Source organism: Falco rusticolus, chromosome 9 (genome assembly GCF_015220075.1).
Source record: "Falco rusticolus isolate bFalRus1 chromosome 9, bFalRus1.pri, whole genome shotgun sequence".
Taxonomy (NCBI): domain Eukaryota; kingdom Metazoa; phylum Chordata; class Aves; order Falconiformes; family Falconidae; genus Falco; species Falco rusticolus.
The window spans coordinates 45,151,385-45,179,091 of NC_051195.1; the positions used below are offsets into that span (position 1 = coordinate 45,151,385).

Here is a 27,707-nt window from a genome sequence, read left to right on the forward strand (position 1 = left end):
TACAGGTTTAATTGCACTTTTATTTTTCAAGAAGTGAAATGCAAATCCCTCAGGTTGCCCATCTGTAACAGGAAACAAGAAGTGGATTTTGTTAGTATTAGCAACGAGCTCCACTGGGACACTGCCCCAGCTGGGGGGGGCAGAGGCTGCTTCAGGGTACCTACACTCAGACCAGCACAAGGAAGGGGGGACCCCAGAAAATCTGGGTTTCACACACCGTCACACACAGAGTCACCCAGCAACGAGTAACTATTTGGTGCTTTGACTTCTGGAGTGGCTCCCCAGGAACCCCCAGCAGTTTACCCTGCCAGATCAGTGTCTGCTCGGCCGCAGGTTGGCTGTTTCACAGGCTTTGGTCTCTTCCACAATTACAGCTGCATTTGGCAGTGTGCTGGGCTGGGCACGCAGCGCAGGGGCAGGGACCTGCCACCCTCCTACATTCCCAAACAGGGATGCCCAGCACCTTTTCTTATTTTTTCCTCCCAAGAAATCACATTTAGGAGGACAATAATCAATTTTATTTAAGATAGGAGGCAGTTGTAGAAACTAAACTGTAGTAGAATTATTTTAAGCGCTTCCAGTTTATTAAGTGAAGAGGGGGTTATTTGTTTTAAAGATACAAAGACCTGCTCATAGTTTTAAGTTGCATTAGTGCCAATAAATGTAGAAGTAAAAATGCTATGAGAAATCCAAGGTGTTTGCCCAACTCTCTATCCTCACTGCTTTCCTTTCTTGGTCCACTTAAGACTGAAAAGTTATATCCCAAACCCCTGGCTGCCAGCAGAGCCCAGGGGAGGTTGGGTTATAACTTACATCCTATTACTAAGTTTTAATTTTGCTATGATCATCACACTTTAATCAGTAGCAGAGAAAAAGGCACAGGAGATGGGCTCGGCTGCCTACAGCAACTCTCTCCCTCTCTCTCAGCAGCAGATTACAAATCTGCATTGCTGCTTTCACCGCCAGTGAAACGTACATAACCCAGTGGGAAAAAACCAAAACCATCTCACCTCTGGATGCAAAGATAAGAGGAGATAAGCTGGCTGCGCAGCGAATCACTTTTGTGAGGTCTCTCTGAGCCTTGGGGTCCTCTGTAAAACACAGCTGGGGATTTGGCTTCTTACAGCCACAGTTCCTAGATGCTACATCTGTGCTTGGAGCATTGGTCTAAGAGAGCCCCGGCTTTCAGAACCGCTGACAGGTGGCCCTGCCCAGCAGGCTGGGGGTCAGCCAGCACCACGTGTGCCGTAGAACATACAACAGTGATGAGCCCAACCACCTCAGCCCCGGGGCTGTCCCCAAGCTGCCTGCGGGGAGCTGGTGCCCACAGAAAACACCTGCCTGGGGTGTCTCGGCCAAATCTCCCACTGCACGTTGCTCACACATGGTGATGGGATGGTACGGAGGTCCCTGGGAGCCACCCTGGGGACTAGGAGAAATATTCCAAGGAGATCTTTACTGGGGAAGACGACAAGATTTTAGACTTGACTTTTTAAAAAGTAGTTACCTACTGCAGGGTCCTGCCAGACTTGCTCTCCTGAAGCACTTTACAAAGTTTGTATCTGCATAAAGTTTCAGACTAAGGAATCAATGGTTCACAGAAGTCGGACAGCAATACAAACGTGCACTAAGACTGGTCGGTTCCTTCAGCTCGTCTCAACCTCTGCGCATGTTTGTCAGGTCTGAGCGATGGGTCTGAGTGCAGAAAGAGCCCCTGCTCTCAGGCCCCATCAGTCTGCAGTACGAGAACCTGGGAAGTCCCTGGGTGATCACAGCTGTCCCACATATGCAGCTCGTTAAGTGCTAAGTGCACAGAAAGAGGCCACGCCCAGAGGAGGGGGCTCGCAGGCTCATCAGCCAGCTCTTCATCCCAGCCAGTCCAGATCATCGTCATCATCATCACCAAAGAGTGGAGCTGGAGGGGGACGCCCCTTCATGCTCTGCAAGTCAAACCAGAGGGAAACTTGTTAGTCTTAACAGCTTCCCAGTATTTAGTAATTGCTACACAGTGTGGGCTCTGAAATCTGTCAGCTTTAAGGAGAAGAAGCCTCATTGCTGAAGTTTTTGTATTTCTTATACACTATCTTAATGTTCCAGGAGAGACGCTTACAGGCTAGAAGGGACAGGACACTAAAACCCTTCAATTAACCTGGCAAGTTTCACTAGCTCATGCCAGCAGGAGTGTGTCCATCGCTCTCTCAGCCCAGGCAATCCCTCTAAACTCAACAACAAACCCACCCAGACACTCGATCTATACAGAGAACATACAGGGAGCTTTGAGCTCGGCTATCAGGAGCCAGTCAGTCCTCCACTGCCACGGGAAGGATTTCACAGACAAGCTACAGGTTAATGCCTGAACCAGTTCGGTAGGAGTGGGAAGATAAAAATACATACCACTTCCTCCTCATCCTCCTCTTCAGAGGGAACGAGAGGCTTCAGCGGTTTACGAGATGGTGTTTCAAAGAAGTTGTTGTCCTCAAAGAGGCTAGAAGATGATAAAGAATTAACAGCTCGCTCACAGATGACAGGATCTTGGTTTAAAAAGTTCTATTAAAGGATGATGGAAAACTTTTGCTGCTGAGACTATTCACCAGTTCAGTAAAAGTTTGCATGTGCATAACGACCTTGGGACCTGGCAGCCATCAGTATCAGATCCGAGAGAAACTGCACGCTCAGCTGGGAACCATTCACCAGGGACAATGGCACCGCTGCCTCCACCCAGACACAGCCTGTCTCTCCCTGCAGAGCGTGTCCTGGCCAGCACCTGGCTCGTGCCACCCAGTGCTCGCACCCTGATGGTGCTTCAGCCCTGCACACCTGCTGCCCCACAGAGCTGCACCGGGCTCTGGGTGTGCTGCCGTACCACACTGAGCTGATCAGCAGGAGTGAGGCTGTGGCCACCCCAGCGGTCACACCTTACCTGGAATCTTTTTGCCTGGGGCTGGAGCCCAGTTCCTGCTGTGCGGGGGTTCCTCTGGTGATAGCCGAGCTTGGCTGTGCTGTTTTGGACACTGAAGCAGGCTCCTTCTCGGGGATAGCTCCGTCTAACGGGTCTGTGCAGTTCCCTCCCTCCCCATTTAAGGGAGGGGGCTCTGAACCTCCCACAGGCTCCTCCGTCTTCTGCTCCAGGACTGGCTTTTCTGCAAGCACTGCCACATCTGCATCTCCTGGCTTGGCTTCTAGAACAGAAGATTCTGCAACTTCTGCCTGCAAAGATACTCTGGAGGGACTGTGTTCAGTCTCAGCTTTCCTGATGGGACTGCTCTCCTGCCTCTGCTCAGCTGGGACAACGTCCTCATCCACCTCAGGAACAGGCTGTCCTGTCAGTACAGGTCCCTCATCAGGATCCAGGCAGGATTCAGCTGTGGAAGAGAGATGCTCCCCCTGGACCTTCTCTTCTGACAACCCACTGCTCTGTGTCACCTGCTCCTCCTCAGGAGTTCTGGGCCTAGCAGACAGAGGAGCAGACTCGCCTTCCTGGTCAGACACCACGGAGCCTGTGGCTGCTTCCCCAGGGTCAGCTGGGAATGCAACACGCTGTGCCAGGCTATGCTGCATGGGCTCTTCACGGTCAGACTTTCCTTCAGGCGATGCCGCCTGTCTCACTGCTCCTGTTCCAGATTCCTCCTTGTTACTGTCATGATCTGGTTTCTGTTGCTGTCTGTTGAGTAGCTGCAGTGTTACAGTCTTAAAAAATTGAGTAAAGAAAACGTAGGTTATATCCTAAACACAAACCATCACAGTATCATCTTCTACTACTGGGCTGCTTTGTCACCCACAACAAATTTCTGCTTCACAGTTATTTCAGACTCACAACATAAATTTGCAGCTTTAGCCCAAGACTCATTCTTTCACACTGATCACCTTGTATCTTTTAATCACTGTTGTACCTTAATAGTGTTCATGACAACACCCAGAACTGTCCTGCCACTGTATGTCTCTTCCAGCTCAAATTCACCCCGAAGAGACTGAAATACACCATTCATTATCTTCTTTACCTGGAAAAGAACAAGACAAGAAACAAAGATTCATTAACACGTGAAGCACTGGACGTAACATCAGAAACTTCTCCACGTGAAGGAACAATAAATCCAAACAAACGTGTGGTTTTCAAAGAATCCACTTTTCAAATCAGAAATTCCCATAACAAAGCAGAACACATTGCATCATCTTAATTCAGAACCATTATATATAAATCAAACCCGTCCCTCCAGAACTGAGGCAGGTTGCACAAAACCAAGGCAAACTGATGCTTCTTTCTTACTATTCTTTCCATTTCTAAATCTAAGCCTTAAATCTTAGATTTTAACCTAAAAAAATATAGCAACAAACTGGGCAGCAGGAAGATCACCTCCTTTCTTCCTCTGTAGACCCTGCTACTAGACACACAGTGCTACTGTGGAGAAAACAATGTTTTTCCTTCCTGTCTCTGCTCAAAGCAAAATAACTCAAGGTAAATAGATTTGCTTAGTAAGGAGAAATATTGGATAGCCAAGCTCACTTCTTCTGTGAAGTCTGCAGGTGAAGATCCCTCCTGACCCTTCTCCAGGGCTCGGATGCGTTCTTCATAGCGAGCCTTCAGCACCACAATATCAGACTGCAAGGCTGAATACTGCCAAAGCGAAACCGAAAGTTAGAACAGCTCCAGACACCACTGCAATGAGCCTCTCAACGGATGGGTTCTCTGTCAGCAGTTTTTTAGTGAGGTGTAAACTGCTGAGTGGCGTTTTCAGCAGGACCTTTGATAGAGAGTTGCAAAAGACTTGGCTGAAAGTAACAGCACCAAAATAATGATATCTAACCAAGCCAAAACCTTGAAGGTCCACAACTGCATCGTTAGCTCTTCAAGTAACACCAAGAAGGGGCACAGCATTACTGAGATCTCAGGCTGGGTCATATCACTGGACCTGTTCTGGTTTGCTGGAAGCAACATGAAGTTATTCCTCCCCTCTCATATTCTGGAACTCATGTTCTTGTTATTCTGGACATAGGTAGTCTGAGGCTAGCGATTACTGCACTCCAGTTCACGTTCAACAGCCATGTTACTCCCTTTACCTTTTCTTTGATAGGCTCTAGTTGCTCCAAATGTTGCTGAAACTCAGACAATTTTTGCTCCTCTGCTTTTTTCAAGTGTTTTAGAGCCGCAAGCTGAAAGACAAGAACTAGAGCCCATCAGTTTACAGCCCCTCTCAGTGTCATCCACTTCAAAACAGTTTCTGTTCAAAAAGGATCACTCAGAACCGTGCAGATAAGCAGAACAGATTGTAGCTGTTGCTTTAGACTGTCTGAGACATCACCTTATCTTTCTACTGCAGCAGTAAATTCACTAGCCCACCAACTCAACGTAACAGGTACAAGTACAGACACATCTTGCAGACAAGACCAAATTCCCTAACAGTCAAGAAATTAAAAAGTCAAGCTACAGTTAGGTGGGAGAGGACCGTGGTTACAGTTACTGGGGTTTTGGCATTACATTTCAGCAATAAAGAACAGCCCTTTACCTTCTCTTCCAGCTGGGACACCTGCTGCTGCAAGGAGTCTCTCTGCTCACACACCTCCTGGAACTGTCTAACATGCTGCTCCTTGGCTGAGGCCAGTGTACGTTCACATTTTGCTTCCCACTGGGATTCCAGCTCTGCCTGGATAAGCGATATCTGCCCACCATGTAAGAGACATCATTAGACACACACACAGTCTGAATGGCTGAAATGGCTGAAAACCTGGGGCTGGACAACTTCTCCTGCCCTAGGCTGGAATATCTACATGCAGAACGCAGCCCTGCAGCTGTCACCAATTCCTGCCCAACACTTCAGAGTTCAATTCCAGCCACAATCCCCCAGGCTGGCCTGAAGGTCTGGCTCAGATTTCGGATCTCTGGGCAAGTTTCTAAGCAGTCTTTCACTCATCAGCAGTCCTGTAATCTCTCTATTATGAACTCAGTCTGGTGCCTCTCCTTTCCTCAGTTTGACACTCTCTTTGTAACACAGTCTAAATCTGATGCTGCATGCCAGCCTGCATCAGTGCTGCACCAAAACTTTGCAGCCACATCCGTGGCCTGTGATTGAAGTCAGAGAATTACGGGAACCTAGCAGCCTTCCTCCCCTCTCAAATTGTGCACCTCCTTAAGAGACATCAGTGTAAATTCTGAAGTCAGAAGCAGGGCTAACGAACACCAGCAAAAACATTTCAGAAAGACAACAAAGTGAATGCTGTGTTCAAGTTAACCCCTAAAATCAAGGCGAAAACATTTTTATTCTCCCACTGCCTGAGCATTTTCACAACCATTTCCTACCTGTAGATTCCTACAAGCCTCCCAGATGCTTGTTAGAGAAGCTCCCGTGACTCCTCACCTGCTCTGCTGCTGCCTGGTCAGTTGAAGTCCGTGCCTTTTTCAGCAACTGCCGAAGCTTGTCCAGTTCCTGCTGATACGATCTGCGTATTTCTTCCATCTCTTCTTCTGCTTGAGCTCTCTCCGAGAGGGACTTCTTCTTCCTCTCTGCAAGATTCTGCAATATAGAACAGAACACAGAATAAGCCAGACAGCACCAAAGTAACTTTTCTGCCACATGCAGAAAGAGCTTCTTTGAGCAGGGAACATTAATACTTTAAAATCAAGCTGAGATTATTTTAGAGGTAGGAGGGTTAACAAATTACTGGCTAAGATATTTAAAAAAAAAAAATAAATCACATGAGCATAAAGGATCCACTAGCACAGGGATCCTTGCCTGCAGATGAATCAAGATTTACCTAACTTGCATATTTACAAGCAAGAATATTGGGTTAAATTTCAGCAAATAACTTAAACCCTGCATCTCTAATGTTGGCACCAGACGTACCCTTTCAAGAGTCTCTTTTTCCACTTTTAGGTCCGTTAGCTCTTCTTCCAGTGCTGTAATCTTCATGTCCAGCTGTTTGCGGCTATGCTTCTCAGATTTGAACCTAGTCTGAGTGTCCTCAGCGGCTTCTTGGAGCTCTGCATAAAAACAGATTTTACTGTGGGTTGCAGTGCTACATGTATTGCAGGTCAGCACATTTAGGGACTGATGTGAAGGAACAGCATCTCTTGCACAATGAAATCAACAACGCAGCTTGCACCTGCAGCGGGAACTAGAATTAAGAGCTTCTTGTGTGAAATGGCAATGCTTATACCTCATCTCTCATGACTTTTCAATCCCTGGAACATCTCTGGTTCCTCTACAAGACGTTAGACAGTAATGCCAAGAGATTGCTTCTACAACAGGCATCCCCTGTGACAGGATGGTTTTGTTCACTGATTTGGCCCACTTCCCTTTCAGTGGTAACAAGGATGCACATACCCTTTAGACATTTCAGTGCATCGATATCCTTCTTTGATACCCTTGTGAGTGATCCTAGGGAAAGCAGGAACAGATACCCCCAGAAGAAAGGAAAAACCTATGACTTATAAAGGGGGAAAAAGAATGACAAAGGAGCTCTCATGGAACAGGCACAGGAGGTCTCACCTGCTAACTGTGCCTGCAGTTTGTTGAGCTGCATCTCGTGTCGCTCTGCCTCTTGCAGGGCAGCAGACAGCTGTTTCCGTAGGTCCATCTCCTTCTTCTGGTGGGCAGTCAGCTCCAGCTGTAGTTGGGAAACCTGTGCTGTGGCAGCTGCTAACTCCTCTGCAACTTTGGCCTGTATCGCAAAACAGAGCAGGGAAAAGGGAGGGAAAAAAAAACCAAAACAAAAAACGTATGTGAGTGGGAGAAGGTGCCAGAGCTGTTCTCACAGGAAGAACCAATAAGGTACCGCAGACTTTATCAGGGAAGTGCTGGGGTGCAGCACCTCACAGACATCTTCAAATTGAAGAGGTGATGATAACTTCTTTGCCATGTTATTGTGCATTATTTTGCTATAACCTGTCCAGACTGACTGGAAAGTTGCACAAGGCCACCACCAACATAATTGCCACATTAGGTCCACTCAGTGAGTTGTCCTGAAAAGCTTAGATGTTTTTTTAAGACTAGAACCAGTGCCTGGTGGCTCTGCTCAGAGTTTTCGGGCTATGATAACATCTACTCAAGTAAAAAAGCCTGGGTTCCAACATCTGATTATCTTCAATAAGCTTACAAATCACTGAAAAGCCACACAAAACACAGGCTTGTTCCAGCCAAAAGAGCACCTTCTCTCCAGAGCACACAGCACGTAGTCACCTTGAGGTGCCCGCATGGGCAAGGCTGTCATTTTGGAGTACAGTTCTCACAGTAATTTCTTGCCCTGTTCAGATTTGCTATTTCTCAATCAGTGACTCATGTAAAACCAGGTACTAATACAGCTTGTTAGACAACTTGTAAGCAATATGTTAGGAGAGGCTCAAGGCATCAAGACAAAGACACGAAGTCACGTTCCCAATGTTGTTGCATGACACAAAAAATTCAGAGGATGCTCTGCAAAGACAGAACTACACCAACCAGAAAACCTCACTTGCTGCAGGGAATATCAAAACTGCTTCTGTATCTATGCCTGCATTCAGATTCCCAACAGGCTTTCATGTTCTTGTAACTGATAAGTTCAGGAGAACTGGAGTTGCTCTCTGCTCTATTCCCAAAAGAGAACTAAAGCATTTCTCTTCAGACTAGGACCACCACCTTCTGGCAGAGAACAGCTGTGAGCAAAATTGTTCCAACTATGGTGAGGGTGAGTATGTGCTGACCTTGAGGGCTGGGATACTACACCATTAATTTTAAAGAGGAGGCAGTATTTCAACAGAGACTGGCTAAAACCAGATCTGCTTTCCCCTTACGTTTCCATAAATGTCTCACTGCAGTTCAAGATGCTAACTCCTAGATGCTAAAACCAAAACAAAACTCCATGGCATATCTAAAGGTTATTTTAACAGTTGCCTTTAATAGCAAACAAAGAAAAATAAAAAGAACATCCTAAGCCAGGAACTGTTACTGAAGTTTCTGCAGTGAATGCTTCATGTCTATACTAGCTCAGCTCCAGCCTCCAGCTTTCAACAAGAATCTTACGTGATCTGTATGTGGCTCTAACAATTATATGAACATGTCCTATTTCTCCCATGGGGGAGGTGAAACAAGAGCAGCAACGTCACAAAGTTCTTTTAAAGGGCTCCCTAAGAAAGAGGGGGCCAGTGGCCACACTGCCAGTTATAAAGCCCTTTTCCAAGTTGAAGATACCTGCTAATTCAAGATCTGAGACAATTCTTTTAATGCCAATCAGCTTCTAGCTAGTTCAAGAGGAAGCTGGGCTGACGCTATGTAGGGCACAATTATCTATCACCTAAACAGTCAGCAGACACACTGCCTCACCTGGTCCCAGCCCCGATCCACTGGCAGCATGTGCTAGGAAGAGAAAGCAGCGACAGGAAACAGGAAGAGTTAAGAACAGAACTTAAAAAGCAGAGGCATTAATCATCATCAGAAAAGCAAAATGCTTCATTACAGGAGCCTAAGGCATGCCAGAGTAGCCTTTAAACTACTCCAAGAACTGTAAAAGCTTAGACAGAAAAATGTAGTGAAGCCTGGCTTTGAGAGAAAGAAGCTAAAGGCATCCTTACAGGTACATTACACACCACAGACTTAGCAGCAGTCCTACATGGGACTACCGTTTCACTGTACTAGAGAGCGCAGAGTGTTATTACTTATTGTTACGGTACATGAAGCCTTCATCTAAAGCTCTGGCAGGGTCAAAGATCTGTAACCCAAATGCAGCAAGCTACAAATATCTCTTCTCAGTAATCCTGGGTACAGATGCCTGGTCTGTATCACAAAATAAACAGTGAGCCCCTATTTTTAAATAAAGAATAGATAAAATAGCTTAAAATTCTCTTCCCCGATTCTGTCTCTCCATAGTGATCTCAGCAATTGCAGTCACAGAGCAAGCTGGGTTAGATAAAAGGAAAAGGAAGGAATACCAGCCTTCATATTTACAGTCCATACTCTCACAAAACTAGGGGAAATCTCCCAGTGCAAGTTACAGCTTTTCTGGTCTAGCCTGAAGTCTATTTGTGTAATGGTGTTATCACCTAGACAGTGACTGCTGAATCAAGTGGAGTCCTATGGAAGACGAGGCCCAAAAGGCTCCTGAAGACCATGTGTTACACTTCCAAAAGATGCTTCTTCCCCAGGTTATTTATTGTGCAAGCTGGAGGCTGTGTTCACTGACAAAAAGGAATTTTATTTATTATTTCAATCTGACTTCTTCCTGCTTAGAATCTCTCATGCTCCATACATATTACAGGTATATGACCTGGGCTCTCAGTGGAAAAAATACAGTCTTTCTTTACTGTCTGCTCACACAAGCATACAATTATCAGCCATATATTGCTCTATTCTTTAGCATACTTGCTAGCATACTTTGGAGAGTTGCAGTTTCTGTCATTTTTAGGTGCACTGACTTACAGTTCTCATGCAGGGCAAGTATTTATCTCACACTTGAACTGGAGAGATACACGACTCGGCAGAGGAGCACATTGCAAGACTGAACTTGGTGTAATTTAAGAAGCCAGCGCTTGAGAAAGCATGGAAGACACCATGCAATTGCAGACCTCAAAGCTAGCCTACCTGGGCTAGGCTGTCATAAGTGGACATTACAGGATACGCAGCCAAATCTAAGTGCATTTAGCTGGTTTGAAAGCTGTTTCCCAATAGCCCCTTTCACAAAAGCACAATATGTTATTGGTAGAAACAAACAAAAAGTGCAGAAGTGCAATGAGGAAACTCTAGCAGGAAATAATTTTTCTTATACCTACATTCGCTCTTGTCAGTTAAATAAAAGGAAGAAAACTCTTCTGAAACTGTCAATACAACTAAATAAACGAAGTACATTTTCAACCTGACAAAGCCCTGTGATACACAATTCCTCAACATGCAGGCCATATACCTACAATAAATCAGACCCTTTCATGTAAGGTAAGAATATTCAAGCTATAACAGCATAAACACCTACACTTATATCCTCTGTGCTGCTTTTGACACGAAAGCCATGAAAAAATCCAAAGGTTTTCTCAAAACAGCTTTCAAAATGTAAAGTTCTGACCTACAGTTGTAAGAGAACTGACGTAAGCCGTGGCAAACAAGGCTTCAGCACGTTTTAGTGCAACAAGCAGCCCCTTTCCTGGCTGCAGCCAGAGCTCTATGGCTTTGCTCATTGTCACCATTACCTTCTCCTGTTCTGCATGCAACACTCTTGCCTGTGTGTTTTCATTTGTTGTTTGCAGTGAATGGTTCCTCTGCTCCATTAGCAAGTTACTTTGTTCAACGTATCTGTGAAGAGGGGAAGACTGCATGAGCATTTACATAAAGATACAACTTGGAGCAAAAGGCTGAGATAGAACAGGTGGTATTTCAAAGGAGTTTTATTCATGACAATACCCAGATAATTTTGCATGATGTCTTGCACTAAGAACAGCCTCATCGCAATAGGGTGGCATGGGTGTGCCTGGCACAGCAGGGATCATATCAGTTTGGGTAGAGGCTTCACCTCTCTGCAACAAGTGATCCTATCACACAGTCAAGAGTTTTGATAACGCAATACCACTAACCTCTGCCATTTCCTTAAACAAGTTATTCCCCTTCTTAACCAGGATGGAACACACACCCAAACAGTGGAACTAGACCACATCCCCTACAATTTCTTCCACCTTACTAAAAAGCTAGCAAAAGTAAAGTAACTCCCAGAAGCAGAGCAAGTGTGCTTAAAGAAGATAGCATGAGGGGGTTTTTTTTCCCCTTTTACATTCATGTTTACATAAACCACAGTTTTGGAGATAAGCTTTGCAGACAGTGGGGTGGAAAAACCCCACACTTCTAATGCCTTAAGAAGAAGTAAGATTTACAATATCAGTATATGTCTCTACCAAGAACACCCCTCCTAGTTATGCCTAACCAACTGTAAGCCAGAAAGTCTTTGCAAATGCAGTCCACTCCTTACCTCTGATTCCGTTCAATCAACTCGCTGATCTTCTCATTCTGCTCCTCAATCCGACTGCTCTTCTCAAATATCTCTTGCTTCAGTCTCTCATTCTCCTAAAGCATAGCCCAGCATGAATATTCGTTTTGCTCAGACTTCCTTGCAGCTGCACCTAAACCTTTGTTTCATACAGATGCAGTACAGTGCTGAGACTTATCACCTTCTGTGGTAACGTCCCAGGAAGGCACCATGCTACACTTAGCAGGAATCCTGGCATGGGACAGTGGTTGCCAAACCACATTCTGAAGAATACTGTCTGGTTGACTTTTTCACCGACAAAACCCAAGATTGTAGGGCTGCTGCCTAGCAAAGCTACAAAGAATAAGACTAAGAAGTGAAAAACAGCAGTAGGCAGTTCTTGCAACACCATACTTCAGCTGTGAAACTGTTCTGCAGGATCCTGCGGGTTAAGTCCATAACGGTGTAAGAATTGGCAGAATTTTTCTCACATGAGCCATTTGCCAAGGCCTATTAAATACTGATATATCAGCTCTGGCTCAGAAAGTACCCAAACCACAAACTGTTGTTCAGAGCTTTTTTGAGGGGAAGAGAGGTGGAAATCATTGCTCACCTGGATTATGCGTTGGATATTGCTCATGATCATGGAGGCTTCCATAGTAACAGAGGAGATACCAGGCAGTAGTGAGCTGTTGCCAGTGTTCTGTTTCTTCAACTCCTCCACCTGCAAGGATAAGCCACTCTTAAGCCGGATGGCATGAATTTATGGGTGTAGGTAAGAGTCAGACACATGCAAAGACCCACTTCACTGTTCCATCTGATCACCTGTAGGTTATATGCTACTGCATTGACTGTGACACCTCCTGAAGGGCAGTGAACCTCTCCAAAACTGATGCATCATATGATAATTAAGATGGTAAGAGAGAGCACCTTCCCCTAAGCTTAAGGTAAGCTTTTTCATAGTAGCTGAATTGCTACCACTACAAGGTCTGATCATATTGGAATTTTCACTAAGTTGGTACATCACTTACAAACAACGCGAGAATTTAAACAGAGCCAGCTCCTCAGACTACACTAGGAGAGCAAACAGCAGTAACATCGTTTACAAGCCTGCCTATGCTGTACCTTACCTTGGCAGCCAGATGATCCATTTTATCTACTACTTTGCTAACGGCCATTCGGATTTCAGTGTTATGCTGCCGAGCTTCTGTCATCAAAAAGGAAGTAACATCCCCAGGTGCTTGAATGGAAAGGAGAGAGATCTATAGTCACAAGTAGAAAATGCCTGCATACAGATGTATCAAAAGTAATGCTTAGCAGTTTGAAGCCTGACAGACAGGACAAGCCACGCTCTTCCCAGAAATAAAAGCGACATGGTATCTGGAAACAGCAGGTATTTTCTGAACAACATGAATAGGCAGGTTTATGGCTACAGTAAATTCTTGAGCCATGTGACAGCACTCAGGTCAACAAGAGTGAAGTCCCCAGACACACTAGAACAGTAATATGCAAGGAGGTACAATCAAACAATAGAAACGAATATTGACTTCTGAAACTTTTAACTGAAAAAAAGTGCTCCCAGAGAGGTTCAGCTATATCCAAGTCTTCACCACAGGGATTACCTAAATGGTTCTTTAAATGCCTTTAGTCCTTCGAAGGTTGCGTCTTTTTTTCTGGGCTATGTCCTCTCACTCAGCAAAGGCCTCTACATGTGCACTTAAATTCTTTCCCTGGCTGGTAGGACAGCTGTTTACTGTTACAGTTGTATTTTTGACTGGAAGCACCAGCTATAAAATGCCTTTAGTAATACACAGCCTTGGGAATACACCTAGAAATTCTATCCCCTTTCACACTGCAAGAAGTTCCTTAAGAGAAGAAAAAGATGGGTATTTATTTGGGAAATTTTGCCCCTATTTGGTATTAAAAGATCAGAACTTGTGAAATAGCACAGCATTACAGACAGGATGGCTATGTATGTGTATGCCACCCCATTGCTATCTAAATCATTATTATAAATGGTTTGCTACATGTTTATTGCAGCCTTCTGAAAAGCATGTACTTTTATAAACATACCTTGGTAAGGTGCAGGATACATCTGTCCTACAGGCTGGAGTTGAGAAGCAGATGCAGCAGTTTGGGGGTAAGCAAATGCCATGCCAGGATACACCTTGCAGAACAAGTTCAAAGGATTAGAATATATTTTGATATTTCTCCCCCCTCCTCACACTTTAGTGGTTTTCACTTTTATTTTTTTAAGCCACAGAGCAAGGATGATATACAGAAAAACAGAATTAAGGAGCTAGAAGTCAAATGACACAAGAGTCATAGTAAAGGGAAAATAACAGTCACTCGTCTTTCAAGGCCTAGATATGTGTTCAAGTTACCATGTCTTAACAAGCTACCTTCTTCACTGAAGTTTAAAAGCAAAAGCATGTTGCCTTACGTTTGTGAGATGCAAAGATCAGCATGTGAACAGCTCACACTGAAGTTATGCTAACTTGAACACAAGGCTATTCCTAGGAAGGGCTCAAAAAGTGTAACACAACTTGATTGCAACTTCACTGCTCAGTGAACATCAGAAGTAGCGAAATGGACCGAAGATCGCATTAAATGCTATAAGTACCTCACCCAGACCAATTTACTCTCTCAGGCAAGGAAAAAAGAAAAATTACAGTACAACTTGGGGCAATTTTCTAGAAAAATTCAGGACATCAGGGTCAAACTTTCAAAACAATACACCCAAATCACTGTCAGATTCAAACTGCACTTTAATGACTGGTTTCTGTTTCGACAAACAGAAAAGCCTATCTTTTTTATCTTGCTATTTGCCACACCTTCCTAATTTTAAACAGAAGGAAAATGCAAAGCCAAAGCAATGCAACGCCACACCAGTTTTGGGTTTGATATGGGTTTTTTCTGTGCGTTTTGTTTTGGGTTTGGTTTTTTTGTTGTTGTTGCATAGGTTTTTTTGTTCATTATCAAATGTTTTCTTCCTCTGCCTGTACCCTTTCAAAATAAACAATGCAACTATGTGACATAGGCTACTGATTTCCAGAAGCCCCAGAAAATAGGTTAAAAGAAAATAACTACACAAAGCAGACAGCAGAAACTTGGAGTTTAGACTATACAGAATTGTTTGTACAATAGCTTTGTACTAAGTCTTCACTATCTGATGTGGAAAATGCATTGTGTGTTAAGCCCCCAAAGTTTCCTTGGTAGCAAGCAGACACCATCACAAGCCTTTTAAATGGGATTATTTTGCTGGATGAAAAACCACGACCCACAAACATGTTAAGTGTGTGAATAATCTCCCACAGAAAAAGAGACCATAACCAAGAAAAATTTCAACTAAAATGCTTTTGTTTTCATGTGCTCTACAAGTACTTGGAAGTTTTTATTTTCTCTACTTCAACATCAGATAAGAAACAAAGTCTAGTTAATTCTTAGCTCAACTTTAAGTAGTCATCAGCAAACAGAGTATCAGCCCTTTCTGATTAAATGCTAAGAGCATGTGATGGAAACCTCAGAATGCCAAAGAGAGTCACCAGAAACAGCCTGGGATTCTCATCCTTACAGGCTGCTATAAAGTCCTTGCTCCCAGCAACAGAGAAGACAGTAAGACTTACGAGAAAGGACAGAAGCACCAATATTCTCCTTGATTTAACTTTGGTACCTGAAAGCCCTGTGCTCCTCCAGGCAGAGCTGAATGGGGCTGGATTGTTGCAGGTATTAAAGCAGCAGAAGATACTGGGGGTGTAGGACCAGATGCCTGAGGTACTGAAAAGGAAGAAGGAAATTCAGCATTCCATAAAGTAGCCAGAAATAATTTAACTCACCCAGTGTGAAATAGCCAAAAAAAATATATCACTAAACAGACAAACACTTAATATGAGCCTGTTTGCAGCCTTGTGAAAATTAAATCCAGTCAAGTGAGTGATAAAAGGTCAAGAAAAGAGTAATCTTTCACCAAAATTCCACTTCTAGCCACATATAGACAGCCTTGTTTCATTCAAAGGTGGCTCTGAAGTTTACTGACACAGGATGTTACTCAGACTTGACCATAAGCTCAGCTGACCAGCAGCTGACATGACTATTCCATCATGGGAAGACAAGTCAAGCCCATTCCAGAGCCACCAGCCCTCTGATGTCCTTCACTCTTATCTTCTTAATTTTCAAACAAAAAAATCATTGGGAAAGGATTTGCAACAGTTCTATTTATAAATCACGTCCTAGAAATCTCAGTGCCACCCCAGCACACATGATGACAGAGCAGCTCATGGACTGTGGCTGCTCTTCCTCAATGTGTCCACAAGATCACAAGAAATACATACTCCAAGGACTTCAGTCTTGTGCTTTATGAATTAGTCTGCCTATGAAGCCTTGGATCAGCAAGACTTAGAAAAAGCTATCTGTCAGCTCCTATTGCAGTTCCTGAAAGGAATCCTCTGTTCTTACAGCCCTTGTAATTCAAGCCTGCAAATAAGTGAAATTTGATTATACTTATCCCAGGCTCACCAGCATATTACCTTGTGTTGACACTGTGGGCAGTACCGCGTGAGATGGCTGTGACGGTCTCAGAGCAGATGAAGCCACTGGTTGCGCTGTCCCTCTCAGTGTATTTAGATCCTGAAAACATTTCTGTTTTAGCAATGAATGCTAAAGAACAAGTGAACAGTTTGAACCCAAGATCACTTCAGACTGTTACCCAATTAACCCAACTGAACCATCTAGTGGAATCATTAAACCCTTTTGCCACAGAAACAAGAGTAATTTTCCCTGGACAAAGGGAGAGCTACTGCTACAGATTCCACTTTAAGGAATTCACACTGTAGAGAAAGCATGAAAAAAGTCACAGTTATGTGACCGGTGATGTACCTCTATTTCCGAGTCACTGGAGTCAAGTTGACTACCTGCTGTCCCAGCCAGGAAAGGCAGCATGGGCTGTCCCATTTTAGCCATCCGAGAAATTAGCTTTGCCTTTGCTACATCTGGGTTCTAAAAGAAATGTTCGCAGTTACTCTTCCTTTGTCTCTCAGCCCAGGCTTTTCAGACATCACAGACATGTGTCAAGATTAGACTCTTCTAAATCACTGACTTCATAATTCTGGTTCTTTTCATTTTTCAATGACCATGTGAAAAACTAATTTTTAAGCATACAAGATAACACTGGATTTGTTAATCTGGCTTGCTTATATACTCCTCTTCTGGGGTGACACTGCTGTCATTCCATAGAAAAAAATCTACCCCTGCATTAAACACAGCAACAAGAAGAAAATGTGTGAATTAAAGAAGCTGCTTAGCAGCTTTTTCTGTCCTGAGGCACACACAAGAAGTCTTCTCATGTAGCTATATAAACTTACATTGAATGTCCCAATTACATTGTGCTTTATGAATTAGTCTGCCTATGAAGCCTTAGATCAGCAAGACTTAGAAAAAAGCTATCTGATAACTGATAATAGATACTCCGTTATCTATTTTAAATACAATAATTTATCTGAAAAGACTACTACCCTTTTGACTATCCACATGGTCAAAGTAACTTTGCTTTTACAAGTAGGAACTGGGACTGAGGTTCCTTATATTCTGCTAACCTCTTCAAAAACAAGGCCCTGATCTGCTGTCAGTAAGCCTAACATTGGAGAGCATCTGGACGTTCACTTTAACTTCAGCAATACTGAATGCAAAGGTGAAACCAACCAAGCTTCCCTACTTAAGGCTTCAAATAAGTCAGGAGAAAACACCACTTACTGCTAGCTGTTCACTGATGGAGTTTGACTTGGCCCGAACAGCTGGCTCCCTGAAAAGCCAAACAGGTGTATGTTGAGACCAACCAAGATGAAATTCAGGATCCAATGTTCTGCATTTCTATATACCGTCAAAATACACCTGCCCCAAGGAAAAGCTCTCTCTCATATTGTGAGCATTTCTTTTAGCTTACTTTTGGAAGATTCTTTGAAACATTAGCTGTAGATTTCACATCATCATTATGGAGAAGTTCCATAGCTGTGGAACAGCTGATAACAGAAAGATGATTCTGTTGATTGCTCCAATGACCACATTCTGGTACAATTTTAACAAAGTCTAATAAACTACTTATGTCAGCAAGAGCAGCACTTAAACTTTAACTCCCTAAAACGGATGACTGATGTATTTAGTTTATTTAAGAACAAATGACAATGCAAAGTTTGCAATTAAACACAACAGCCATTACCCAAGACCAACCTATGACTATGCTGCCACCCGATATGAAAAAGCTGTTGCAGCAGCACCCATACAGCTTCATCATGCTCGATCTCAGCAAGGCTATAGAGCATTCTTCCGTCTGGGGCCATTTCCATTTCTTTCAATCTGAAAGTCAGCATTCAAGCAGAGAATTTCCTGCAAGTCTTGTTAGCAAGCATGCCTCTGACGGCTCTAAGCTGGCAGACAGAGGACCGACATTTGCCAGATGATGTGTTAATGCAGCATTGTGCCACACGTTTATGAGCACTACCATCTTTTAATACAGCAAGTTGTCTTAACTGTGCTGCTTCTTACCCAGGCTTTGGAGGTATCGAAGATGGAGGCAATAAACCACCATCTGCAGAGAAGCCGTCTGAATTGGGTACTGGAGAAGGTGCAGGAGAATCCCTTGAACTAACACTCTGTCCATCCGAACCAGCGCATTCCTTCACTAACTTCACCTTAAAAAGCATATAAGAAAAAAGGCCGTTTTCTGGGTTCCCAAAAAATTTTCAGCAACTTGTTTATTTTTGATGACTAGTCCTTTGTCAAGCTCATGCAGTTCAAAGCATACAACTGATTCAGAACTGGAGAAGCTGAGTCTTTACATCCTGTCATCCTTCACTGAGTATTTTATTTTCCCAAGTGACTCACAAATAAGACAATGAAAAGATCCCAAGGCAGTTAGAACGGATATGTTTTTGTAAACAGCCTAGAGGAGTTTTTTGGGTTTAGCTTTGTTTGGTTTTGTTTCTTAAATTAAAGATACGTATCTTCCTGAGGTATTTGGTTTATAACAGTTTCTGAGCTGCAGTTCTCAAGCCAACAACAGGTTTTCACCTTGCATACAAACACTGCCACCCAACAGCCACAAAGCAGATGTAAAATAAATGCTTGGGAGACACTCACCCGCTTAACTTCCACCTCAAAAACTAGAGTCGAGTCTGGAGGGACACGGCCAGCCACTCCCTGTGCCCCGTAGGCCCATGCTGGAGGAATAATGAGATACCTCCGCCCTCCTTTCTTCATCCCTATCATTCCTTCTTCCCAGCCCTTTGGTTTTCAGAGATAGAAGAGCAAGAAAACAGTGTGAACAGTGACATTACAGTTTCTTTTAATTACACTAATTAAGACAGCTTCAGGCACCAGTTATAGAAGACTCCAATACGCATATAGAGAGATTCTTGTAAAATCCTATTCATTTTCAGTCTGCAGCACTAAACCTTTATCTTTCAATGAATCATAATGGCCAGTTACAAATTGCAAATGTATAAATAAATACGCAGCTCCCAGTGTGTTCATAATGAAATCAGATAGAGCAATCCCTAGCATGAAGGCTAGAGGCTTCCAGGTCTCCGTGTGGTTTCAGAAACCTGGTTCAATTTTTAAATATCATAACTTCAGCAGCTATCACAGATCACACCAATATGCCGGAGAGAAGAACTGTGCACTGTGCTGCGTGCACAAATACTGTAGTTGCAGGTGGACTGGAGGGCACACAGTGGTGACCTCTCTCAGTATGTGGGGAAAAAAACCAAACTCCACGTAATTGAGAAATCACTTCTGAATTGCTATGGTTAGATTTACAAAGCACCCACAGAAAATAGCTGTAGCAAAGCAGACTTCTAAGTCAGAGCAACGCAAACTGTCAAATGGATGCCAGCATTTAACAGGATAACTACTACACTCAGGCAACATCAATAAGAAGATACACGTTAAAGTAGAAAAATAACGCATCTTCAATAAAGGACAACTTTTAAGAGGCCATGTATGAATTACTGACATAATAAAAGTGTCTTCAACAAAAGCACCTCTAATTCACAACCTGATTTTACGCAATAACATAAAGGAGTATCACACCACCTGGACTGAAAAATTATTACACAGTCAAAACCCTCACAATTTGACTTAAGAGGGTAAAACCACTCTAGGCAGTAGTGCTGTCTGTTACTATACCATCCTAAAAATTGCCCGTTGTCTTCACCCTCCCACATGCCTGTCTCCCAGGTGGTGTATCAGAGCTTATCTGATGCTCTGCTTCTGAGGCACAGTGAGTGGGGAGGAATCTCAAGTTCTTCTCAAACTGAAATCCTCCTTTAGAAACAGGGTTCTGCAAGAACAAGGTAATGGATGAAGTAACTTCCAGAAATAAAAAAGACAAAAAAAATTCCTGAAAAACCCAGCTTTTGAAAATAGGAAGCTTCTTTTTTACCAAACAGGTCAACTTCTTTCTAATGCTGCCACTGAAAAGGAGACTGGGCTGTATTGTGCAAATTAAGAAAAAAAAAGTTTGAGTGAGTCACTGTTACACAGTGTTTCCTATCAAATGAAACACAAAAACAGAAATAGCATATATGAATCCTGAACAAGATGGTCAGTAATTCAAAGCTCTGAGACTTCAATTATTATAATGAAAGTGCCAGAAGTTCTACCTTGATGACCTTTCCAGATCCCAGCTTTAGCCGCAACAGCTTGTCTTTGTTAACATTAGAATCGAACACCTAGAGAGTCGAAGAACAAAACCAAAAAACACATGGATTTCCCAAATGTTTCAAAATTCTGTATGGTATTTTACACATTCCATAAACTCCTACAATCTCTTACATGCTATTTCCCATTCTGCTACTTCCAAAACTAATTCTCAGGCATGACAGTATGGCTACAGCTCCTAGTCCATTGCACAATGCAATTTCTCAAAGTCAGTAATAGCTGGAGACTCAGACTTTAAAACTGCTTTGAGCTTCATGGTCAGGATGGAATTGGGCCAAGCAAGAGACTACACAACAGGCGTGTACCAAGCAGCAAACAACTGTCTAGAAGTTTTGTAAATTAAACCAAGACATATACAGCTGAACAAATTTCAGATTAGAAGTAAGCTCTGCTATGTACCATTGGTATACAGAGAGAAGCATGTCAGGCAGACCAACAAAAAAATCCCCTAAAGGTGAAAAACCGAAATCCCTCTTTATAGCAAAAAGATTCAACTGCAGATGGATGCAAACGCAAAACGTTTTGCCATGAATTTTACTACTAGCAAAACCAGAAGTGTTTTAAAGGTAATACTTTGAAACAAAGCATTTATTTTGCTCATTAGCAAACTCCATTGGACACAGCTGTAGAGGATGTAAAAGCAATCTCATTCTTTTAATATCTGGAGATGTGCTTTGTGTCAAAGACCTATCTTTTCACTTCCTCGAGCTGTTTCCAAAGGAGCACAGCTAACTTCATTGTCTGTTCTCACCATTTTCATTAATATTAATGGGCGAGAGTGCCTATGAAAGTTAAAAGTATTTCGATCACTTTCCCCCGAACAGTAATGGAATCCCTTATTATTCTATAGATAACACATCTGACTTCACTTATGATGCCACAAGTGACTGAAAAACTATCTTTAACATCAGCACCAATACCAGATGTGGCAGGTTCCTTGCAGGGACTGTCATACTCACTCACTCGGTATTAGGAGGTAGCAGAAATGTCTTTACCTGTCCAAGCCCATTGTTCTGGAACAGCCAACCTGTATAGGCAATTTCCAGAGAGTCTCCTCCTTCTACTCCCTGCCCTTCTCCAAGAAGGAGATCCTGGTAGAGCACTGAATCAAGCACTGGGGAGCTGTTGCATTTGGCAATGCACACCTGCAGAAGGAAAGCCTATAATGTCTCTGGCCATTCAAAGAAAGTGGCCAAGTTCCACTACAACTCATTACAGATTGTATGCATTACTCACTGTAGTGATCAAGCTCAGGTTATAGATGTCCTTATGAGGCATTCTATATTTCCTTGCACTGAATTTTGCTCAGTAAATACCTTCTGCTCTACAGAACCATTGGTCTTACAGTACTTGAGAACCTTGATCCAAAACCCCATCAGAAATAAAAGGCCCCCTGCCTCAAAGAGGCCTGTATCTAACAAACAAAACTCAGCCAGGTTCATCACAGATATGCCTTGATCACAGTCATGCAGTTACTCAAAGCTGAACTTCAGTAAAAAAGTACAACTGGCCTTTCAGAAACAAAGTGCTCTCAGATATGTCTTGATTTGCCTGTTGTTCTAAACAAGCCAGCAAGTCGTATCTTGCACAAAGTAGTTACCTGTTTACTGAAATCCATTGCTGCCTTTTCTGACTCAAACATGATGGACCAGTTTTGTCTCTGATCATCATAGAATGCACTGTAATTGTTGGGTTGAACCTGTGGGAAAGGAAATCAGTCTTACATCATACATTAAAAGATGTGTTCAACTAAAATTAAAAAAAATAATCACATTCAAAAGAAGCTTAAATAAGAACTGATGAAATTAAGAAGTAAAGGAAGAATCCTGCTGTATTACTACCCAAGTTCATAATGCACAAATTCATTTTTATGTATGTGCTCGTTGCCATAGAAGCATTATTATAACTTAAATAGTTGAGCAAATATCAAGTTCTTCATATAAGCTGCAGCTTTCACAAGATGGCAAAGGCTTTCACAAGATGGCAAAGGCTTTCACAAGCTTCTTCAAAGCTATGTTCAATAACATATACAGAGTAAGTAATCTACATATTCTATTTAAACTTCCAGAATCAATTGGAGGAGTCACTCCTTCCTCCCTTCTAAAATTCCACATCACCAGAAACTGACTACATAACCTGCTAAACTTTCAAAATGTGTTTTTAAAACTAAAGAGCAAGCTAGCATCCTGGTCAGAAATTTGGACTAAAATTCTATTTCTATCAAACCAAGAAATTTTTTGTCACCTGATGACAAGGTAAGAACAGCAAATCAACACACTAGATTTCTGTAAAACTGGCAGAAAACAGAACTTCCCCAGAGATTCCATTTTAGGCCTCACAATGCTCCAATTTGTTCTTATCAGCAGGAAAGTGCTGAGTGTCAAATTTCTGAAAGAAAACATTTCCTTGCTATCATTTCCTTCTGCTTGCTCAACTGTATTCTCTCAGCCACTTACCTACAAATTATTAGCAAAAGGAATTTTGTTCTGTTTCGATCCATTGTAGGACTGCAAAACTCAAAACATCTCCTCTGTGATCCAGAAGAAATAATACACCTCCTACAGCGTACGAACTTGAGTTATGAAAGGTACTGACAAAGTGCTCTGCAAAAGGCAGATATAACAGCCTCTTGTGCAACACACACCAGGAGGAGCACAAAAACACTCCCAGGCACTGTGACACCTCTTGCTTGCTCAGTCAGTCAGATGTTTGATTTCAAAGGCTATAAACTAAGACTTAAGAAAGCATTTCACAGTCAGCTTCTGTTTGCTGTGAAAAATACAGTTCACTGAACACTCTTCTAATCCAGTCTTACCGTGAGTACGAAGCCTGAATGAATCCTTGCAGTTGCGATCTGTTGCTGCTGACTGATATAAAGGAGGATCCTGTACTGGATTCCATAAGGCATTGGGCAGGGAAAAAGAACAAGAAGCAGAAACTCAAAATGTCTTCAGTTCTAAAGTCCTTTGTCAAATTCTGAGCCTAAGGCTACAGTATTTATTTGTCAGACACACTTTGCAGCAGCATTTTTCACAGCAAAAATACTTAACACAATTTTGTAACACATACTAAAAATGCTTAAAAGTATGCAGGGAATCAAGCAATTCAAACTCATTATTTTGCAATACGCAAGATTCTTTAACTAGTTCCGTATTTTTCACAGTTACTGTGTAAAAAGAAGGTGCACTAACCCTTTGATACATAAAACTCACAATACGTGGTGTACAGGCATAAAACAACATAACAGATTGAGTAATACATTGGAGGGAGCTTTCCAAGTACTAAACAATGCAGATGTAACATTATATTGACATATTTAGCTCTACGAGACATGATCTACTAAGGAAAACTTTCCTTCATGCATCTGCACTCAACACAGCAATGTGGTGAAAGAGTAATCCGCTGTTCCCAGCTGTTGAGGTTGCCTGAAAAAGGCTGTGGTAGCTCCTTCTGCAAGCCCTGTCCTTCCCAGCTTCCCACAAATGCCACACCTGAACACTTTTCAGATCAGTGACTCGGGGATTAGTTTACCTAACTACTTTTTTTTTTTTTTTTTTTTTTGGGGGGGGGGTCCTGACAAAGCAGAAACAACTTAGTGAGACAACGTGACTTAGGAACTGGGGGATACGAAAGACCACAAATACCAACATCAAGGACAGATTAGAGTATTCAAAGTATCTTTTGAACACACCAATTTACTGGGCACCTCAGTGCCATGCTCTTAGAGGAGTACGTGGGAAGGAGAGGTATTTTTGATACCAAAATAACAAAACTTAAGCAAAGCATCTCTTTACTGCTGGACAAAATTTTGCTTTATATTGGTTTCCACACACACAGATTTGTGATCCAGTTGTCAAAGACATTCTGAATAAACATCAAAATCACTTTCAGAAACATCAGAAAAGGTGCAGTGCCTGAAAAATTGCAAAATATTTCAGACATGAGCTGTAAGAGATCCTACAAACTTATGGATTGGGGAAAAGAAAGATGTCACCAAGGTAAATGGCTGAGCTATAAGAAAACCCAGGAGGGTGAGAAGGCATAAGCAGCAGGGGGACTAAGACTCCAACATGAAAAGCAAAGGCATACTGGCAAGCTCAGAGAAACACTACCTCATATCAGTGCACTCTGGGCACGAAAATGTTAAAGTGAACTGTTTCTCACCTCTTTAGTAGCATGGTTCCCCACTACAGCTGCTCCATACTTGCCTTGTTTCAAGTACTGCCCATTTGTACTGGAAGACAAGCGAGATATTCAGCTGCAGAACCATCCCTGTCTTAGATTTCTCTCTACTGTTGCTGAGCTTTTCTTCTTTAGAGTTCAGGTCCCTTTCCTCATGCCTAAAATGCTAGGCAGCCTTCCTTTGCTCAAAGACATTACAACTTTCTTGTTTGCCTGAAGATTACAGGAGCATGTTACAGAATTTGAGTTGAAAACTGTTCTTTTCACAGATCCAGGACAAGTGATGTTTCATGCGATGGCAGTTTCAAGTGGACAGAGAATTTTACTGCTGTTACTCTGTGCTCGTGCCTCAGTTCTCCATGAGAGAACGCATGAGACATAAGTATTTGACAGAGCTGCCTGGAAACAGTGCAAATGTCAGACCAGCACCCCAGGACGTAGTTCCCTATAACGGCCAAAGCCAGAACATACTATTTATTTGATGGTTATGTAACCCAGAACTACAGCACAGTAACTGAAACTTCTTTTGAGCAGAAACTTGCATCAACTTGTAGCATTTCTACCATGTAGACACATCTATAAGCAACGGTCTCTTCCTACTCATCCAAAAGTATCTTCCCTCTTAGGTCTTAAGCTCCCACGGACACAGACTCTAAGAGGTCACACAGGAAACCATTGTCGCACTTACTATCGGTAAGCATAAACTGCAGTGGCCATGAACACCGATGGTGCTCCTGAAGCTGCTGGGGCCGCAGGAGCCTTCTGGGCTGCCTGACCTGCTGAAAAGTAAAAAGTAGGAATGCCTGTCAGTGATACAGAACTGCCACACTTGCTGGACAGTGACAATGCCACGCCACATTTTTTCCCCCAAGGAAAAATAACTCCAGGAGAAGATTAAAAAACAAAGCAAGGTACTAAATTCACCAAAGGCCACTAGAGTAGCTAGCTGTAGGGAGGGTACTAGAAGATAATACCATTCAAGAAAACTAAGTGAATTATTTGCACTGCTGTTATTCACAAAAGCCCTCATTCTTGCAGCAAGACACATGCTGCTATGATTTTTCCTCCAGACTCAAGCCATTACTTACCAGGTGCTGTTTGAGCCTTCTTAGGCTGCTTTGGTGCAGTGTACTGGAAGAATTCATTTCCATGGCTTGAGACTGTTTGATCCAGACCAAAGAGAGAGGCCAATCTGGCACTAGAAAGAAAAATAAACTATTTTACCTTATTTAACATGGGCTTTATAGATAATAAACACTGTTAATTGTATCAAATAGAAAGTGTTTACTATTACTTTAGAAATAAAGCGAGGGATGCATGTTAAGCAGCTCTACACAGCCATTTAATTTTGAATAAGCAGAACTTTTAGATGAAGAAGCTGGGGTAAACCGTACAATAATGTTTCATTTCCTCAAAAGCTACTGTAAGGAACAAACAAGTACTGAAACGACACCAAAAAAGAAGTTACTTTAAAGCAATGACTAGGACTACCCTCATATGAAATAGCTGATTGTTACAATGCTGAAAAAACTATGTGACAACAGAGGTGCCACCATTCAGCACTGGACTTTTTCTTCTTGAAATGTCCAGGAAATGGATTCTCCCATTAAGTTTTAAAATGGCAGATACTCTTCCCTGAAGTATGCTGCAGGCAAGTAGGTTACACCTACAAGATATGCTGCTTACAGCTCTAGTGCTTTAAGCCCATTTAAGCTCACCTACTGTTATCACAGGACAAGTGAGTAATTCAAACTATGATGCAGAATCCACAAAGGACAATACGACTGCCACTGGACCAGCAGTATTTTACATGAGATGCCTTAAAAAAACAACCATTTGCTAAAACAATTTAGCATTAGTTTAGAATTAATTTTAGAAAAAAAATAATTAATGTAGAATTAATTTACAAGACTTGTTAAACAGAAGCCTCTTGAAGAGGGTCAGGAGTGAGTGCAGCTGAAGATCCCTCACTTGTAACTTCAAGTGGCAACAAGTTACACAGTGTAAGAAAACTGGATGTGCTACCTTAAAATAGCAATAAAAGTTGCAAACTGCTGAACACACTCGGCGCAACCATTGCTGCTTAAACAGCCCCCAGCCTGGCATCTGCAGGGCCTCCCACCTACAGCCTGATGCGAGGGGTGGCAGCCACTGTCTCTGCCGTGCCCCTGCCACCAGCCCCTGTTGGAAGAGCTCACAAAACCCACCACCCCCCGGGGCCCGCCTGCCTGCCCCCCCCCGCCGGGCCTGCCTGCCCCCACTGGGCCTGCCCCGCCCCCGGGCCTGCCCGCCTGCCCCCACCGGGACTGCCCCCCCCCACGCGCCTGCCGGCCTGCCCCCACCGGGCCTGTCCCCCACCCCGGGGCCTGCCCGCCTGCCACCCCCACGAGGCCTGCCCCCCGCCCCGCCGGGCACACCGAGGGTCCGCCGGGCTGACCCCCAAAGCGGGACAGGAGAGGAGGGCCCAGACCCGGCGCTAAAGCCAGTGACGAGCTGAGGCCCCCGCCTGTGCTGCCCCCCACTGACCGGGGAGGCCCCCGCAGAGCCGGCTGCAGGGCCCTGCCACAGCGGGGAGGCCCCGCAGGCCATGGGCCCGCCCGCCGCTCACCGGGCCGGGCAGCAGCAAGGCCCAGCCCTGGGCCGCGCGGGGGGGCCCGACCCCCACCGCAAAGGGGCTTCACCGGGGCTGCCGCCCCCTCACCGCGGCGGGGAGGGACGGCTCGGCTGGGCCCCGCCGGCCGCTCACCCGCTGGCAGGGGACAGGAAATCCGCGTCGTCCTCCTCCGCCGCCGCCCCGAACATGGTCACAGACCCGCCACCACCACCGGGCCGCGATGTCGTGATAGCGTTGCCCAGCAGCGGAGCGCTTTCCGGCCGCGGGACGGGACCGACGGGGCGGGGCT

The 27,707-nt window shown here is 43.6% G+C and overlaps 1 protein-coding gene across 5 annotated transcripts; it reads right to left on the reverse strand.

Annotated features, from left to right (window-relative positions):
- On the reverse strand, positions 1-27,680 carry FKBP15 (FKBP prolyl isomerase family member 15). Of its 5 annotated transcripts, none has more exons than XM_037400175.1 (30): positions 27,551-27,680; positions 25,893-26,002; positions 25,493-25,580; positions 24,787-24,856; positions 23,438-23,512; positions 22,223-22,321; positions 21,618-21,767; positions 20,565-20,633; positions 19,042-19,185; positions 18,448-18,593; positions 17,659-17,707; positions 16,786-16,905; positions 16,437-16,536; positions 15,584-15,687; positions 13,984-14,077; positions 13,041-13,150; positions 12,524-12,634; positions 11,914-12,008; positions 11,144-11,246; positions 9,291-9,323; positions 7,482-7,653; positions 6,837-6,973; positions 6,351-6,506; positions 5,502-5,654; positions 5,056-5,148; positions 4,502-4,612; positions 3,891-3,998; positions 2,921-3,687; positions 2,395-2,485; positions 1-1,940 (listed from the first exon to the last, which is right to left on the reverse strand). In XM_037400175.1, the coding sequence occupies exons 1-30, from the start codon at positions 27,604-27,606 to the stop codon at positions 1,866-1,868; spliced, it is 3,789 nt and encodes a 1,262-aa protein (XP_037256072.1). In that variant the 5' UTR covers positions 27,607-27,680; the 3' UTR covers positions 1-1,865. The 5 variants fall into 5 exon arrangements, with proteins under 5 accessions (XP_037256072.1, XP_037256071.1, XP_037256073.1 ...); XM_037400174.1 differs by having other exon boundaries at positions 25,493-25,583; positions 27,551-27,679; XM_037400176.1 differs by lacking the exon at positions 9,291-9,323 and having other exon boundaries at positions 27,551-27,677.
- Positions 27,681-27,707: the final 27 nt, after the last annotated feature.

What these genes read in the sequence shown, in the direction of transcription:
- FKBP15 (XM_037400174.1), bottom strand. Translation starts at nt 27,606, where the DNA reads ATGTTCGGGGCGGCGGCGGAGGAGGACGACGCGGATTTCCTGTCCCCT. An exon ending in GGAACCATGCTACTAAAGAG is followed by an intron (nt 23,513 to 24,786) that starts GTGAGAAACAGT and finishes TATGGAATCCAG; the next exon opens with TACAGGATCCTCCTTTATAT. An exon ending in TTGATTGAACGGAATCAGAG is followed by an intron (nt 11,247 to 11,913) that starts GTAAGGAGTGGA and finishes CCCTCTTCACAG; the next exon opens with ATACGTTGAACAAAGTAACT.